Consider the following 17,587-nt stretch of genomic DNA (forward strand, 5'->3'; position numbering starts at 1 on the left):
TTTTATGTAACACCCCGACATGGTCTGTACATCTTCCTATAAACTTTAGGAATATCTGGGAAAGTCAAAATTTGTCAAAAGCAGGTTACCCTCCCCCAACTACACGTTCACAAGGTACCCACTACTAAGTGATGAATGTTTCTCTCAAAAATTTTTTGTATTTGAAAAATTGAATTCTGCGTTTGCTTAAAAAAGCTGATATAATTGAACAAGTTGAATAATTTATTATCTGTTTGTACGTGGTTCTTTTTACGTTGAAAAGTGCTATATATAGGTAGTAAGAAATTATGATAAAGGAATAATACTAAAAAGAAAAAGTGTATATTCATTGATAATAATGCTTGTGTATCAACCCAGTAGGGTTCACTCTTCTTATCATAATAAATATGAAAATCAGATAAATATTTCTGCGCATGATGTAATGTTGTTTGTATGAAATATTTAAAATTCTGTTCTAATCTTGGCATATCCATATGGTCTTTTAAAAATTTAAAATACATGTATAAATAATTTAAAAAACAATGTTTATTCATTATTAATATGCTATATTTCATTTGTGCTTCTAAATATTTTATTGTCTTCACATAAAAGTTTGTATTTCTAGCATTATGGTAATTATCATTTTTACCATTTTCTCCGTTTTTCTCATACATTTCTGAGAAGCTTAAATGGTCGAAGCAGTCATTACCCACAATGCTGAACGAATTCAAAACTGAGATGTGCTTCTTACCATTACCATCGATGTTACTATCATAGTTACTGCCACCACTATCATTATCGCCATTATTACCACCTCCATGCACTAACGTTCCCACTTTTCCTCTTTTACAGAGTGATGTATTATTAAAAAGCCTCATTTTGTTGTTATGTTTTTCTTCTCGTAAAAAGCAATTTTTACCTTTAAAAATGGCATGATTGTTTTTATTAATTTTGTTAATTTCCTTATATCTCTTCAACTTACGTTTTGGACTTCTCCTATCTGCTGATACTTTCTTTGTTCTTCTTATGTCTTTTATGTCTAGAACAACTCTCCTTTTTATCTTCGTTTTTGTCTTATTCTTCATCTTACTCACTCGCTTTTTTTTCTTTTTTCTTTCACTGTCATCTACATTAATACACTCCTTTTCAAATTTTAATAGCTTTTCTATATCATAATCGTATACGTTAAAAAAGCTTCTGTACGAGTAAAAGTTCTTCATACCCCTCTTTTGAATCTTGTGCAAATCATCACAAACGCGCATGTTATTGTTGTAGTTACTGTTAGGAGTGTATGACTCTTTGTGTACATATCTACATAGCATAACTCCCCTCTTTTCATCATCCTTACTTCTACCTGCTTTTTCCTCCTCTTCATCTTCATCTGTATCTGTATCAGTAATTTCTATATCACAGTATAAAGATTTACTATAATACATGTTGTCTATGCGACATATTAGTGTAACACCATTATTTTCATATACTTCTTCATTTAAAGTAATTCCGAATGGGCTTTCATATGTACTTTTCTCTTTACAATTATTTCCTCGTGTTCCCTTGTTCATTAAATTCCTTCGAAACATGAATATCATTCCATTTTTAAAAAAAATATATATATACATGTAACTGTAGAAGAAGTACCTTTTCCGGTATATGAAATCGTAAAGCAAATCGTACCCACAGATGTTTCCCAAGAAGACTCCGTCCACGTAGTTCTTCTCGCTTATACCGCTTATACCGCTTATACCGCTTATGCCGCTTATACCGCTTATGCCGCTTATACCGCTTATACCGCTTATACCACTTCTTCTCTTGTTGTTATTCCTACCGTTTTCCCTTTTTTCTTGTTGTTCTATTTTTTTTAATTTTTTTAATTTTTTTTTTTTTTTTCTAGCGAATTTCTGCTCTTTCTTCCCTTTAAAGGATTCATACAATCACTTGGAGAGTGCAACAATTCGCTAGGATTATATGAAGTAAATTCTTCCTCCTTCTTTATTTCTATGTTACTCTGAATAGAAGAAGTAAAATTCCTTTGTGTGCCTTTTGCCCCTACTACTGGTTCCTCTCCCTCCCCCACTGCTGCTTCATCACCTACGGGAAAATTTCCCCCTACTGTTCCTTCTTTCCCTGCTACTGTTCCTTCTTTCCCTGCTACTGTTCCTTCTTTCCCTGCTACTGTTCCTTCTTTCCCTGCTACTGTTCCTTCTTTCTCTGCTACTGTTCCTTCTTTCTCTGCTACTATTCCTTCTTTCTCTGCTACAGTTTCTTGTTCCTTTGTTTCTGTTTTTTCTCCCCCCATTACAGTTTCAAACCCTAGGGAAAAACTTTGCCCTACTATTGGTTCTTCTTTCCATACTGTTGTTCCTCCTCCGTGCCCTTTTGTCCTTTCACTGATCAATCTCTTTCCCTTTTTCTTTTTTCGTGCAGAATTTTTCAAGATACCTCTTTTTTCAACAGTAACTTCAGATTCATCATTAATAAAATTAAAATGATCATAGAAGGTTATATTTTGTATTAGCAATTTTATATCTGCTTCGTCCTGTCCGTCGTCCTGCTCGTCATACTGCTCATCATTATGTTCTCCCTCCTTCGCTCTGCTCACGAACCTCCCCTTTGGATGCTGAGCACGCTTCTCCCTCTTTGCATTTGTCAAAAGTTGCTTTATTTCTCTTTTTCTCTGCATAATGACTTCTTTTTCATAATTTTTTATAAATTTTTTTTTTCTTTTTTCATCCACATTGATGAAATTATCATTACGTATTTTCTCTACGATACTCATCTTAATGCTTTCTACATCTGTGTCTAATTTAGATATATCAAAGAAGTATAACAGTGAAACATTACAGTAGTTGAGTAGTTGATATACATAAAATAGCTCATTATTATGTGTATAAAGAAAGGTATACACATTCTTGTCGATGTCGAAACGTTTTATTATTCGAATATCATACACCTTAGTAAGGGGTAGTACATAATCCTGTACAAGTAGTTTACTCTCTATATTAAATATATTCAATAAATAATAATTATATTTAAAACTTATCACAAAAAGGTACGTGTCGAAAAATAAATGTTTAACCATCTTTCCAGATAGCTCGTCCTCCCACAACAGGTACAAACATTTCCTGCTAAACAAGTTCTTATAATCATCATAGCTATGGTTAATGCGACCACTGTAACAGCGGTAGTTACTACGATCATTGTAATCCTTGCGAGTGTAGTTACCATCATAACTAATACCACTATTATCATTTCTCACTCCAATATTGCGCAGACAAGTAACAGTACAATTTTCACCTCTGTTGTCGAAAAAAAAAATTTTGTCCATGTATTTTTCAAAATATACATTATTATCAATGAAAGGAAAGCCTTTCCCCCCCTCTATATTTTTTATTCCCTTACCATTAGAATTATTGTCGTAGTAGTTGTCCTTCATCAAGTTGTTTGCATTACCCGAATTGTAGAAATCAACGAAATTTACATCATCATCATTATCATTATCATGATAATTATTACCATTGTAATTACAATTACTGACACCATTACCATCACTATCACTACCATGCATCGAGTTACTCTTCTTGAAAAATTTGGTTGATTCAATGTTTTTTTTATTTTTATAGGTATTGTTCAATTTATTCTTCCTCAACTTCGAGTTAATCCAGCTTTTGTGAGAATTATTACGCGGATTGTTGCACTGATCATTACACATATTGTTGATCACATTATTGCGCATATCCTCGTAGTGCTCCTTTTTCACATCAAGGAGCATCCTATCGTCTTCATCTAACGGACGATCATCTGTCAGGTGATAATATTCTTCTCTATCCATACGATCTATACCATCTGCATTCATTTCGTATTCTCTTCCTTGGTGTCTACTTCCTTGATAATTTGTCATCTCCTCCACTTCATACCGATAGTCTTTCATACTTTCAAACCCTCCATATATCCCCTCCTCCTCCTGTTCTATCGTCCCATTTTCTTCCATTCCTTCTTCTATAAATTGTTCAAACCCGTCTTGAGTCCATTGCTCATCCTCCGCTTCGTTCTCGTTCTCGTTTTCGTTTTCTTCTTCGTTTTCTTCTTCGTTTTCTTCCTCATTTTCTTCCTCATTTTCTTCTTCATTTTCTCCTTCATTTTCTTGTTCTCCTTCCTGTTCTTCTTCTAGTTCTTCTACCGGATCCACTCCTTGTATAATTTCCTCGTTATCCCTCTCATCCTCTTCTTCCTCGTCATATGCGTATATATTTCCCTCTTCAATCTTCTTGATCATATATTTTTTCACTCGTTCCGCATCAGACGCATATGCCGCTGTACCCACTGCACCCTCATTTTTCTCCTTATCTTTCTTAACAAACACGTTAACAACCTTCTGATCGCGGTTTATACTTGAAAAGTGTATTTCTGTTTTTCCCTTTTTCATTGGAGTTCCCTTTTTAGACATATCTTGCGCATCGAACACACTCTCACTCTGGAAAATTCTTTTGTTCATTTTCTTTTTTTTTCTTATCACGTTACTGTCATAGTTATTTCCATGGTTACTACTTCTGTTATTAATATTTTTACTATCACTAATACAGTTACTTTTATTGCTATTTCTGTTAGTACTTCCTTCTATTGTTATCTGTTTACCGTCCTCTTCCCTATTATTATTTTTTACTGAATTCATGAAGTCTTTTTCTATCTTAACATTCGCTTTAGTCAAATTTTTACTCTTTCCATGTTTAGCACACGGATCGTTTATACTTTCGTTCGCATAATTCTTCAAAATACCATTTGATTTCGTCAACTCGATGTTGTTCACTTCATTTGAGGAGAATGAATTGTTATTCTTATTTTTCTTTTTATTTTCATTATGTATACTTTTCTTTTGACAATCTTTTTGTGTCTCTTTTTGAAGCTCTTTTTTTTTCTTTAAATTATTTGAATTTAAATCATCTTTATTTTTTTTTGATACATTTTTAGTGCCTTGCTCTACCTCATTATCTTTCTCATCGAACGGATTACACAGTTCCGCATGTGGATTGAAATTTTCCCATTCCATATCTGAGTTGTTCGTATGTTTATTCTTCTTCGGGCTTTTTTTGTTCTTCTTTCTTTGTTCTTTATTCGTGTGTTTGTTTCGGTCCTTTTTCGACACCTTCTTTTTTTCTTTCCTTTTTCCTCCCCTCTCAACCGTATTTTCGTCCTTATTATCCTCCTTATTCTCTCCCTTAATTTGCGCTTCTTTTACCATTTCCTTTTCCCCCTCCTTCCCCGATTCTTTAATTTCATCCCTTACAAGTTCCTGTACATGTTCCTCATTCCTTTCCTTCTTTTCCTTTCGCTTCCCCTCTTTCTTGTCTTTTCGCTTCACTTCTTTCTTATCATTTTGTTTCCCTTCTCTCTTGTCATTTGCCTTTTCGTCTTTTCCTGCATCCTTCTCTGCATCCTTTTTTTCCCCCTTGTTATCTCTCTTTTTTGATTCCCCCTTCGTACTTTTTTTGTCGTCCTTTTTCTTATCCTTTTTTGTGCTTTTCTTACCCTCTTTTTTCTCATTAGAACTAATTTTTCTATTTTTTTTTTTTTTTTTGCTATCTATTTGAATGTTTATATTTCCAATACCCGTAGTACCAGCTGACGTTTTTTCATTAATAAAATTAGAACTCTCATTAAATTTACTTATTTCTATTTCTTTATTGTGTTCCATATGCTGAAATTTACAAATACCGTCATTTATTATTGGTATTGTAGCAACATCGTAGTTTTCCTTATTATAATTATTCCTTATTATATCCAGAATTTTCACGTTAATATTTTTATTTTCGTCTTCGGACAAGTCTTCCACGTGCAGGGGATTCGGTGGGGAGTACCCCTCATTGCGATCTACACTTCGATTATTATTATTGCTGTTCATATTACTGCTGTTGTGACTGTCAACATTGCTACTGTTGTTGCTGCTTTTATTACTACTGACACTACCACTGGCATTACCGCTGCTATTATTTTCACTATTACAGAGTTCATTGTTAACATGGCATAACTCCTTCTTATCACTACTGCCATTATTGCAATCGCTTATATTTTGACTGTTCATTACGCTGATTTTTTTGTTATCATCAATATGTTTCTCCAAATTTATGTTTTTCTTCGCACTGTTATTAGTAGCGTTATTGGCACCGTTATTGGCACCGTTATTGACACCGTTATTGGCACCGTTATTGACACCGCTATTTGCACCGCTATTGACACCGCTATTTGCACCGCTACTGGCACCGTTATTGACACCGCTATTTGCACCGCTATTAGTGGTATCATCTTTATCGTCATTCTTTCTTTTACGTATTTTCTTACTTGTCTTACTTTTTCGTTTGTCGTTGTCACTCTTATTGGACGCATCGTCCTCCTCACTGCCACCATGATCATTTTCCTCGTCCTTTTTATCATCATCATCGTTATTACCATCGTTATTACCATTGTTATTATCATTGTTATTATCATTGTTATTACCGTCGTTATTACCGTCGTTATTACCATTGTTATTACCATCGTTATTACCGTCGTTATTACCGTCGTTATTACCGTCGTTATTACCATCGTTATTACCATCGTTATTACCATCGTTATTACCATTGTTATTACCATTGTTATTACCATTGTTATTACCATCGTTATTACCGCCGTTATTATCGTTGTTCTTACTGCTGTTATCACCCTTGTTATCGTCATCATTTCCCTTGTCATTGCTGGCATTTTTCGAGCCTGTCTCCACACCGTCTTTCCCTTCTCCATTTCCACACCCATCACTTCCCTCAACACATACCCTCTTGTAGCTGTCACAACCTCCTTTTATTTCACTCATAGAAAAGTAAACACTTTGTCTATCACATGGATCGTTAATCGCACTGATGAATGAGTAATAATCATATGCTGCGATAAAATTCAAATTACTACCACTTTTTTTGTAGTGACAAATAAATTTTAAGTATACACACTCTTCACAGATACAATGAAGTCTTTTTATTACAAAATCGATTATTTTAAAAATAATGCATACGATGGAGTTCACGACAAAAGAAACATTATGCATGCCTACTTGCAACTCCCTGCAGTTTTTTCCCTTTTTCATAAAGAAAAGGGGGAAAAAGCTGTATGTTTCCCTGGTACTGTTATCGCTGTTATTGCCATTACCGTAGTTATAGCCATTATAACCACCGCTACTTATACCGTCCTTTGCACTGCTACAGTAACTGCTTTCTCTATCGCTATCACTATTTTTATCATTATTACTCACACTGCTGCAGCTGCCTCTATAGCTATCTCTATTACTATTACTATTACTATTAATATTACTATTACTATTAATATTACTATTACTATTAATATTTCTATTACTATTTGTGCCATATCCACAGTTGCTCCTAACAGCACATCTGGTGCTGTTTCCATTTGCACTGTCAGAGCTACTAGTACGGAATGGGTGTATGGTGCAGCTGAGGATGTGTATGATCTCATGCGATTTCGTATTTTCTATTATATTGCCATAATCATCATATAAGTACTTAATCTTTGGAGTTATTCTGTTTTTCACTTTTTTGTCTACTACTTTATCTTTTATTTGTTTATTATCCTTTTTTACAATTTTTTCATCTATTTCCTTTTCCTCTTTATTAATATCTATTGCTATTTCATTAACTTCTAAATGTACATTATGATAAAAGGGTTTTAAATTAATTTTATTTATATTTATTTGTACAATGTACACTGACCCGTTGGACGCTCCGATAACTAATTGGTCATAATTGTCTGACCAGCTTAAATCAACTGCACACGTTTGTTCTTCTAATAAATTTTGAATAATTAAAAAACATTTTGCATATTTATTTATTCTTTTTTTTTTTTTGAATCTAGCTTTTTATTTCTTTCAAATGAAAGATTTACTGTGTTTTTTTTAAACTCAGAATGGTCATTAACAATATGTATAGCTTTTTTTATCCTTTTTAGGAAAATTTTCCATAAGGATATAACTCCATTATCACTACATTGACAGTATAAACTGTACAATTTATTCTTTTTAACATCTACAAATACTCTCTGCCCTATTTTTGCTACTCTTATGCAACTCCCATGTCCATCTAAAAATAGTCTATTTTTGTTTATTTGCTCATTGTTATCTATTTTTAATAATATTCCACAATTTCTTCCATTGTTCGGTATGTGTGTAATAGTGGCATATTTACCAAAACTATCAAAATAAATATGACGAATAGTTGGTGTGTCAATATTTTTATATTTCTTGTTCATATTTTCTTCATACATATATTCAAAATATTCTCTTGCTATATTTTGTGAAGCTGGAAAATCATTTTGCATTGATGTTATACATTCATAGGATTGCGAAGAATTATTTTCATTGTGATCATAACTTTTTTTATTTTGTATTATGCATAAATTATTATTGCCTTGTTCAGGATAAATATTTATTTTTTTCCACAAGCACATAATATTATCACTACTTTGAGCAATTATTGAATTATTTGTTGGATGAAAAGAAACTCCTTTTATATTTTCTGTAGTCCCTTTAACAAACAATTTATGAGATATATACGATTTTTTTAAATTACAAATGTAGACTACTCCTTTTGAAACTCCACACACCACATGTTCATTATCGCGTGACCAGGCAAGGTCGAAAATTTCTCCATTCTCATGTATTTTTATGCACCTCGTCATTTTCCATTCTTCCTTATTATAACTATTCAATGAATTGCACAACACATTTGTAGTGCTCTGCTTAACAATATTGTTATTGCTATCTTTTATTATAGCATTATTTTTTATTTCTTCTATATTCTTTTTAATGGTATTTTTATTTATATCCAATTCATAACATACTAATGTTCCCCCACTATCACAGCTAGCCAAAAATTGACCATTAAAACTCCACCTGATCGTGTTAATGTAAACTAATTTATGATCATTACTTATGAACAAAAGCTCAATTTTTATTTTACTGTTTTTTAAATTTGTATCATACAAAGGAATATGATAAATTTTTATTTGATGAAGGCTGGAAATAGCCAATCTATTTAAATTAGTACATGGTTGAAAGTCTAGGCTTGTGATCTTTTCATTTTCCGAATTTAAATTCAATTTTTCAATATACATTTTGTGAGTTCAGAGGGAAAAAAGAAAAAAAAAAAAAAGGGAGGCAACTGTTCAGAAGAGTTGCTTACTTTTTTGTGGCAAACTCTATTTACATAAAAAAAAAAAAAAAAAAAAAATCAAGCATAGGTTGTTAAGCAATACGTTTGTACATAAATGTATATATACATATACATATATCAATTGTATATATACGTTTTTATGTACATATATATATATATGCATATACGCACATAAATACAGTGCGCGCATGTTTTACATTCTTGTATATACTTACAAACATATATATATATATATATATACATGCCCCAATACATGCATAAATAATAAATACATACATGCATAAATGCATACATAAATACATACACATAACATACAAACATAAATAAATGCATGAATAAAAATATACTTAAACACGCGCATAAATACTTTCACAAATATATGCATTCATTCGAAAGGATATGTGCATATAACGAGTATACTTCTCAAAAACTAAAGAATTCTTCGCTTGAAAAAAAAAAATAAATAAATAAAATAAAAGGAAAAAAGGGGAAAAAAAGTGAACGAAATAAAATGTTACAAGCTTTAAAAAATAAAATAAAATAACAGTGCTAATAATAAGGATAATAATGGAAACAACGAAACTAATGATAATGATTATGATAATGCCGATATGACGATATGATGGTAATTACGATAACGATGGAAATTGTAAAGAAGCCTTTAATTTTAAATTAAAAAAAAAAAAAATTTCTTCCATTTCGTCAACACTGTTTTTAAAAAAGAAGAGCCAAAATAGCTTTTTTTTTTTTTTGGCGTGCTTTCCTGCACATTTACAATTACATAGTGAGCGTCCATTTGGTTTACGTTTTTGTATGTATGCACATATATATATATATATATATATATATATATATATATATGTAAGCTTATACATATGTATGTGTACACGTATAGCACGCGTCCTAAGTACATTACTATTAAATGCATATGCACACTTCTTGACTTAGAAGTCATATTATAATTTATACTCATATATATGACACATGTTTAAAAATTCCTGTAGATTAGCATATAAATTGTAATATAGTTTTGACTAGTTCTGCTACACTACTTAACTCTCCTCTGGTTTAAGTAATATCATGTATTCTTAAAAATTAAAAGCCCAAAATGGTAACTGTGTTATCCTTTTAAAGATATTACAATATGTACGTATGCATGTAATTATATATATATATATATATATATATATATATATATATATATATATTTTTTTTTTTTTTTTTTTTTTTTTTTTTTTTTTTGTAAGAAGGAATACTTAGCAAGTTGAGCACCTATTTTAACTTTACTCATTGCTATTATTCTTTTATTGCGTTTTACTGGGTGTTACTAGGTTTTATTTTAATTTTTTTATTTTATTATATTTGTTCATGCTTTGCTATGTTTTACCATGCTTCATATCATGCTATTTTCTATTTTTACATATTTCACTTCTCAATCTCGAAGGAGCAAATAAAATTCATTTCTCTTTCTTCTTGCGTCTTCCTTTTTGAATTTTAGCAAAATATTGTTTTTTTCTTTTTATGATCCGAATCATGTTTTAAAATATTACAAAAATGGGGTTTTTACTGATGAAACAAGCGTTAATGCTCGCACATACGTGTTTATATGTATGCATATATATACATGCATAAATTCAGTATGCGTAACATGTAAGTAGTCCTCGTAGCTCATTCTTTTCATTATAAGGAAAAATGAAAGTACGTTGTCGTTTCTAAAGTTTCTCTTCGCGCATATCCGCTTTTCCTTTAAAACGTTTTTTCCTTTCCTTTTTTAAAAAAATCTGTAAACTTTTAGATCTGTCAAAATGTGCAAGGAAAAAAAAAAAAATATAAAAATAGTAAAAAAAATGATAAAAAAAAATATTAACAAAATAGTAAAAAAATGATAAAAAAAATATTAACAAAATATTAACAAAATATTAACAAAATAATAACAAAATAGTAAAAAAATATTAACAAAATATTAACAAAATATTAACAAAATATTAACAAAATATTAACAAAATATTAACAAAATATTAACAAAATAATAACAAAATAGTAAAAAAATATTAACAAAATATTAACAAAATAGTAAAAAAATGATAAAAAAATATTAACAGTAAGGTAACGAAATAATAATGAAAAAAAAAAATGGGATTATCAGATTAACGCATGCTTGTCTATTTATGGAATTTACATACAAGACAAAAGTGCAGTTATATGTGTATGTACGTGCCTGCACATGTACACAAACATTTGTAGAAAACTGCACAAGTAACATATGCTGAACATAAAATGAAAACAAATAAGGATGGAATGCAAATGAGATCATTTATCAACTTTCTGCTTTACCCTTTTGTCGATGAGGAGTGAGCCTGTATGGTTTCCTCCTTTAACTCCTTTATCTTCAAATTATTTTTCTGTAAACAAAATAAAAAAAGAATAAAACAATATAAAATAAAACGAAATAATAAAAACTCGGGAGATAACTTCTTGTATGTATGTTGTCATTATTTATTGGAAAAATAGGAAAAGACAAAATTTCCATTATCCACAACTGACTAATATACATGCACGTACAGCGATGTACACGTATATGCAAATACGCACATGGACAGAAGATTGAGGTCTCATATATTCTTGCAGTTCATCGTTTAAATATTTGTTTCGGTTTAGTGTTTTCGTGTTCTCCCCATTCTGCAGCTCCGGAAATTTAGCATTTTTACAAATGTAAAAGGAGTGCTCCTGTGCAAAAAAAAAAAAAAAAAAAAAAAAAAAAAAAAAAAAAAAAAAGTAGAAGAATAAAAATAATAATAAAAAAAATATTAACAAAATAGTAAAAAAATGATAAAAAAAATATTAACAAAATAGTTAAAAAATGATAAAAAAAATATTAACAAAATAGTAAAAAAATGATAAAAAAAATATTAACAAAAAAGTTATGATAAAATATTAACAAAAAAATTATGATAAAAAAAATATTAACAAAAAAATTATGATAAAAAAAATATTAACAATAAAAATAAAGATAAAAAATCGGAATAAGGATATGAAAGAAAACTCAACAAAACAAAGCAGTAACGCGAAATAAAACATAATAGGCAAAAAAAAAAAAAAAAAAAAAAAAAAGGCAATAGGGAAGGCCCCTTTCCCCACAAGAGTGCACGTTGCACTAAATTTTGTTTATTTAATTTTTTTTTCAAAATATTTCTTAGCCTTTTTAACTTTTAATTCTTTCTTATCCCGCTCAATGAGGTTCTTCCTTTCTTCTTCAATATCTTCTAACGTAACTCCCTTGTGAGCTAAAAGAGAAAAAAGGAACAGAGTTTTACACAATTACACATTTTAAGGTTTTTATATTCTTTTATTATTTACTCATTTGTTCTTCATTTAATCTTCTCCTTATATTGTATGTGTGTGTATATATGCGGTCGTTTGCCTCTTTCTCTGCATTTTGCAAAAAAAAAAAAAAAAAGAGAGAAGTGTTAACTACGAAGCTCTATATTGACGCAGAATCGTACTGAAATATTTGCGCCTTCATATGTATAGATTTATACATATATATTTACATATATATATATATATATATATATATAAATATGTTAGCATGTTTGTACGCGCGCAAGTATAAGATGTTTCTCTTTCATGTTAATATACCATGATAAGTATCATTGTATATGCTGTTGAACTCTTCCTTTATTTCGACATGCTCATCAAAGTTCGGCGAACGGTCCCTCAGTTGCTAACAAAATTAAAAACGTGCACATTTGTATGTGTGCGTACAAATACATATGTACACATATTTATGTAGTGTAAATATGTACATACATAAATACATGTAAACATTGGTACATACGTATACGCAGAGGCTGCTCCTTCACTTATTACTATCATTATTATTATTACTGCCATTATTATTATTATTATTATCATCATTATCAGTATTATTATTTTTTTTATTATATTTTTTAAGTACCTTAAAATATTCAAATCTTGCATCCTCACTGTCATCATTCTCTTGACCGTGTTGACCATATGAAGATGAGGGGCTTTCTAATTTCATCAGTGAGTTTATTCTGCTTCTTCTGTTTATTTTTTTGTCTATTTTTTCTGCTTCACTCCTGTTGTATATGTACTCCTGGAAACTGCTCAAGTCCTGCACACATACATACATACATACATACATACAAAAATAAATACAAAAAAGTGTATATATATACATGCACATAAGTGAGGTATGGGAGAGTATAAAAATTTAAAGGATGAACAAAACAAAAAGTAAAACAAAGCTATCTTTTAATGATCTTTTTATAACATCTGTAAGCTCCGTAATTTCCTAAAAAAAAAAAAAATAAAAAAAATACAGCATTGGACTGAATAAGCATTCAATATATATATATATGTATGTATATATGTATATATGTGTGTATATATGTGTGTATATATGTGTGTATATATGTGTGTATATATGTGTGTATATATGTGTGTATATATGTGTGTATATATGTATATATGTGTGTACATGCACATATCATGAATAGGGACCGTAGACAACATTTTTTTTCTTCTCATAATTACCTCGTCCTGTTCGCAATTGTGTTTGCTGTCATTTGTTTTCACTTGTCTTCCTTTTAGCAACTCCAGATTCTTCGAAAAATATGGAAAAAAAAAAATAATAAATAAAATTAAAAAATAAATAAAATTAAAAATTAAAAATTAAAAAATAAATAAAATTAAAAAAATAATAAAATAATAGAACGGCCATTATTATTGTTATGACTATGTACTAATAGTTGCTCATATAACTATTCCTTTTTTTTCCTTTTTTCCCCATTTTTTTTTTTTGTACATGCTTTATGTTAAATGGGTTAAAAAAATTTATTTTTTTGATCCTCAAAGGTTCCTTTTCAATATTATTCCAAAATGTACCCAAATTTATTTCTTCTTTCTTGTACACTTGTATCCCTTTGTACAACTTCATGTGGAAATTCGAAAATTAAGGGGGGGTCAATGTGTATGTCATCAAGTGTGTATAGTCATGTGTATGTTGTCATGTATGTATACTATATTATATGGTTAAATGCACTTAAGCCACTTAACCACTCAGTGTTCATTCACATACGTTTTCATTTAAGGGGAAAATATAATTGTTTGGCTCTTGCTCGATATAATTTATGAAGGTATATCCTCCTATCTCTTGAGGTATTTTGAAAAGGACCTTCTCAGACTGATTGAGAAAAAAAAAAAAAAAAAAAAAAAAAAAAGTGTAAATTTGAGTTTGTACATTATAAAACATACTTTATAGTTTCGTATGTAACGACATATAAGACTGTCTTGATATAAGTTTTGCACATGCGCCAATGAAGGAATACCTTAATTATGTCCTCGTTGATCTCTTGATCATCCAAGTTAACGTACACTCTTTTTTCTAGGAGCCTAAAGGGGCACGGGAAAAGAAAATATGGGGGAAAAAAAAAAAAAAAGAAAAAAAAAAAAGGAGTAAATAATAGTACGTATACACACATCTATACACATATGTACATATACACTCCCATACGAATTGGGAAAACTCAAATGCAGCATTTTTTTAAGGGGTGACTTACTCTGTATATTTATTATATAAGCTATTATAATTTAAAATGGTATCATATGAGTTGTCTTCCCCTTTTTTAGATATATAGTGAAAACGAAGCATGGGAGAATTTTCACAACTACTTTTTATTTCAGTCAATGTGTTGTGCATATCATCGTATGTGTCATTTAGCACATCCGTACCCTCATCCATTTCATTAGCACACGGATTATCTGAATGATGTATATTGTTATCGTTTTGGTCTAAAAAAAAAATTATCATTCATGGAAGATAAGTGAATGCACAGATGTTTGACATGATATGATATAATATGACCTTTTTTTTCGTGTGCTGTCAAAGGGGGTTCGTAAGGCAAGGAGGAGTGTAGCAAAAGAAAAAAAAAAAAAAAAAAAAAAAAAAAAGAAGAAAATGGAAAGGAAAGGAAAAGTAACAGTAATAGTAATAGTAATGGTAGTCGTAATTTTAGTAAAATAAGTATAAACGAAAAGCACCTTCTTCCCCCGTCTCCTCAACCCATATGAACTTCTCCTCTTCCGCTTCCGATATTTTTGATTTTTTCTAAAAAAAAGAAAAAAAAAAAAGTAGCATAATTATTTGTAATAAAAAAACAAAAATTATACAACTGCACTGTACACTTCGACATAATTTTTTCTTCATATGATTTATTTTGTTTTTTGTTACCTTAAATTTTTGTACTCTCTCAAAAATATTTTTTTGTCTTTTTTTCATTTTAGCTTTAGCTGTAGGTATCATAATATCTGAGTATTCCTTCGGTATGTTTAAAAGTTTTTCTTGTATGAACTGATTTTTTATTAACAACGTATTCTTTCTCTTCTCTTTTAAGTATTTCAATATGGCGGTTCTACTACCTTCCTCAACCTATGCGCAATGTACATATATATATATGTATGTATGCATGTATGCATGTATGTACGAATCTGTGCATGCTACCAGCATACTTTTTATATATAATGATTAAGTAAATGTGTACATTTTTATACTACGAACAGTTTCTCTTTATTTTTTCATCTTTTTTCCATTCTTTTTGCGCTATTACATTGCTATAGTTAAAATGCTTGTGCTTAAGCAGATAGTTGTACATGTGGAAAAGAACAAAATGGAAGTGGTTCACTTTCTCTACTATGGGAATCAACTCCTCTCGGTCTTCATCTTTTCTCTTTATGTAAATTTTGCATATCTATAAGGTGAACAGTAAATAATAAGAGTAAAAAGCTGATTACGTGAAGAATGCTACAAGATGAGTAAAACTCCTATGTTTATTCTTCCTACGCAGGTGAGCACATTCGTACATATGCCCAAGCTTCGAGAAGATAAGCATTTAAATATATGAGTACTTATTTTTATGCTATTCTTCCTTCTTTTTTTCTTTTTAATGCAAATATTTTTACATTATAGTATCCCGTCATTAATCGAGTGAAATCAGAAAAGTCCGGTTCACCTGAGTATTTCTAAAGGGAGGAAGAAGGGGAAATAAAAAAATGCATTGATAACACAGTAGGTTAAGAAGTTGGAGTAGTAAAACGAATAAACCTTGTGTATATATGCGCATTTGTATTCCTCTTTTGTCCTCCCCTACCTGCAGAAATCGTTTGCATTTATTTTTCTGGTAGCAGCTTCTGCACGTCTAACAAAAAAAAAATAAATAAATAAAAATAAAATGAAAAACGCTGAACGAACGCTGAACAAAACATCACATCCATACGATAGAGTGAACTAAAACCAAAAGGATAAATGACAAGTGCAAGAACTTCCCGCTATTATTTGATGTGTAGCCAATTATTCATACATGTACTTCCGATATATTGAAAAAGTGTCTTATCCTTTTAGCTGAGTTGACTACTTTCTTAGGGGCTATTTCACCTTCAACCAGGATCCTTCATTAATATGTAAGAAACGAAATGGGTGAAGTGAAAATGTGGATAAAAAAATAAATATTAAAAATTAAAAAAAAAAAAAGGAACAACATAAAAATTGAGTTACTCATTTTTCTCTTTTTTCTGTAATTACGTATTCTTGTCCCTTAGTATTACTGGGCATTGCAATTTTACAATTTCTTCAAAAACTTTTACTTTATCTTTTTTTAATTCAGCATTATCTTTATAACAGTAGTCTAGAAAATCCTTTATCTCTAATCCTATGCTTGAGAACCACAGCGACTTTTTCAGCTTTGGAAAAAAGGGCCAGAAAAAAAAAAAAAAATTATGAGCGCATTATGAACACATTAGGAACAATGTTAAGCTGATCTTTTCTTTTTTTATCAGCATTCTTTTGTATTATTTTTTTTTGGTACCACTTTTTTTGCCTCTTCTTTTTTTCACCTACTTGAACTTTATTTTTTGGGTCATTGCAAGAGCAACAAATAACTGAGAAATTTTCAAAATTTTTTAAAAAATTCGAACAGTTATTAATTAGTTGACTTTTATTTTTTACTACTTCAACTTTTGTGAGTAAAAGTTGTTGGTTGTTCTTAAAGTCAAAGCTATTGATAACTACAGAGCTGTAAAATGTTCTTCTCCTGAAATTGCTGCGATATGGTGAGCACTTCATTTGCTTTTTAATTGCATTCATTTTGTTTCCTCTATTTTTAATTTCCAAACATAGTGATACTTGTGTGTGAGGAACTACGTGTATACACTTAACACAAAAAAGTGTAGAGGTATTTCCATCATGACAATTAACATTATTGGCTACTTACTTGATTTTACCTTGCTCGCTCATAATTTATACTCAACATTTAAAAAAAAAAAAAAACAAGTTTCTTCTTTTTTAATATATATACATATACATATATGTACATATACATATA

General features: G+C 30.1%; 1 protein-coding gene and 1 pseudogene across 2 annotated transcripts; both read right to left on the reverse strand.

Moving 5' to 3' along the window:
- Positions 1–107: 107 nt before the first annotated feature.
- Positions 108–9,126, reverse strand: MKS88_005680 (annotated as a pseudogene). The gene is made up of 4 exons: positions 8,001–9,126; positions 1,915–7,800; positions 1,654–1,828; positions 111–1,548 (listed from the first exon to the last, which is right to left on the reverse strand). Coding segments are annotated over exons 1-4 (8,625 nt in total).
- A 1,771-nt stretch (positions 9,127–10,897) lies between these two features.
- On the reverse strand, positions 10,898–17,349 carry MKS88_005681 (uncharacterized protein; the record flags this gene model as incomplete). Its single annotated transcript, XM_067218965.1, has 18 exons — positions 10,898–10,982; positions 11,520–11,587; positions 11,778–11,912; positions 12,393–12,469; positions 13,056–13,323; positions 13,453–13,503; positions 13,746–13,814; positions 14,290–14,394; positions 14,540–14,603; positions 14,771–15,002; positions 15,252–15,318; positions 15,442–15,639; positions 15,818–15,958; positions 16,170–16,229; positions 16,358–16,405; positions 16,574–16,655; positions 16,789–16,946; positions 17,104–17,349. 18 exons carry the CDS (start codon positions 17,347–17,349, stop codon positions 10,898–10,900), a joined length of 2,154 nt encoding a protein of 717 aa, XP_067070888.1.
- Positions 17,350–17,587: the final 238 nt, after the last annotated feature.

This window comes from Plasmodium brasilianum, chromosome 14 (assembly GCF_023973825.1).
Source record: "Plasmodium brasilianum strain Bolivian I chromosome 14, whole genome shotgun sequence".
Taxonomy (NCBI): Eukaryota; Apicomplexa; class Aconoidasida; order Haemosporida; family Plasmodiidae; genus Plasmodium; species Plasmodium brasilianum.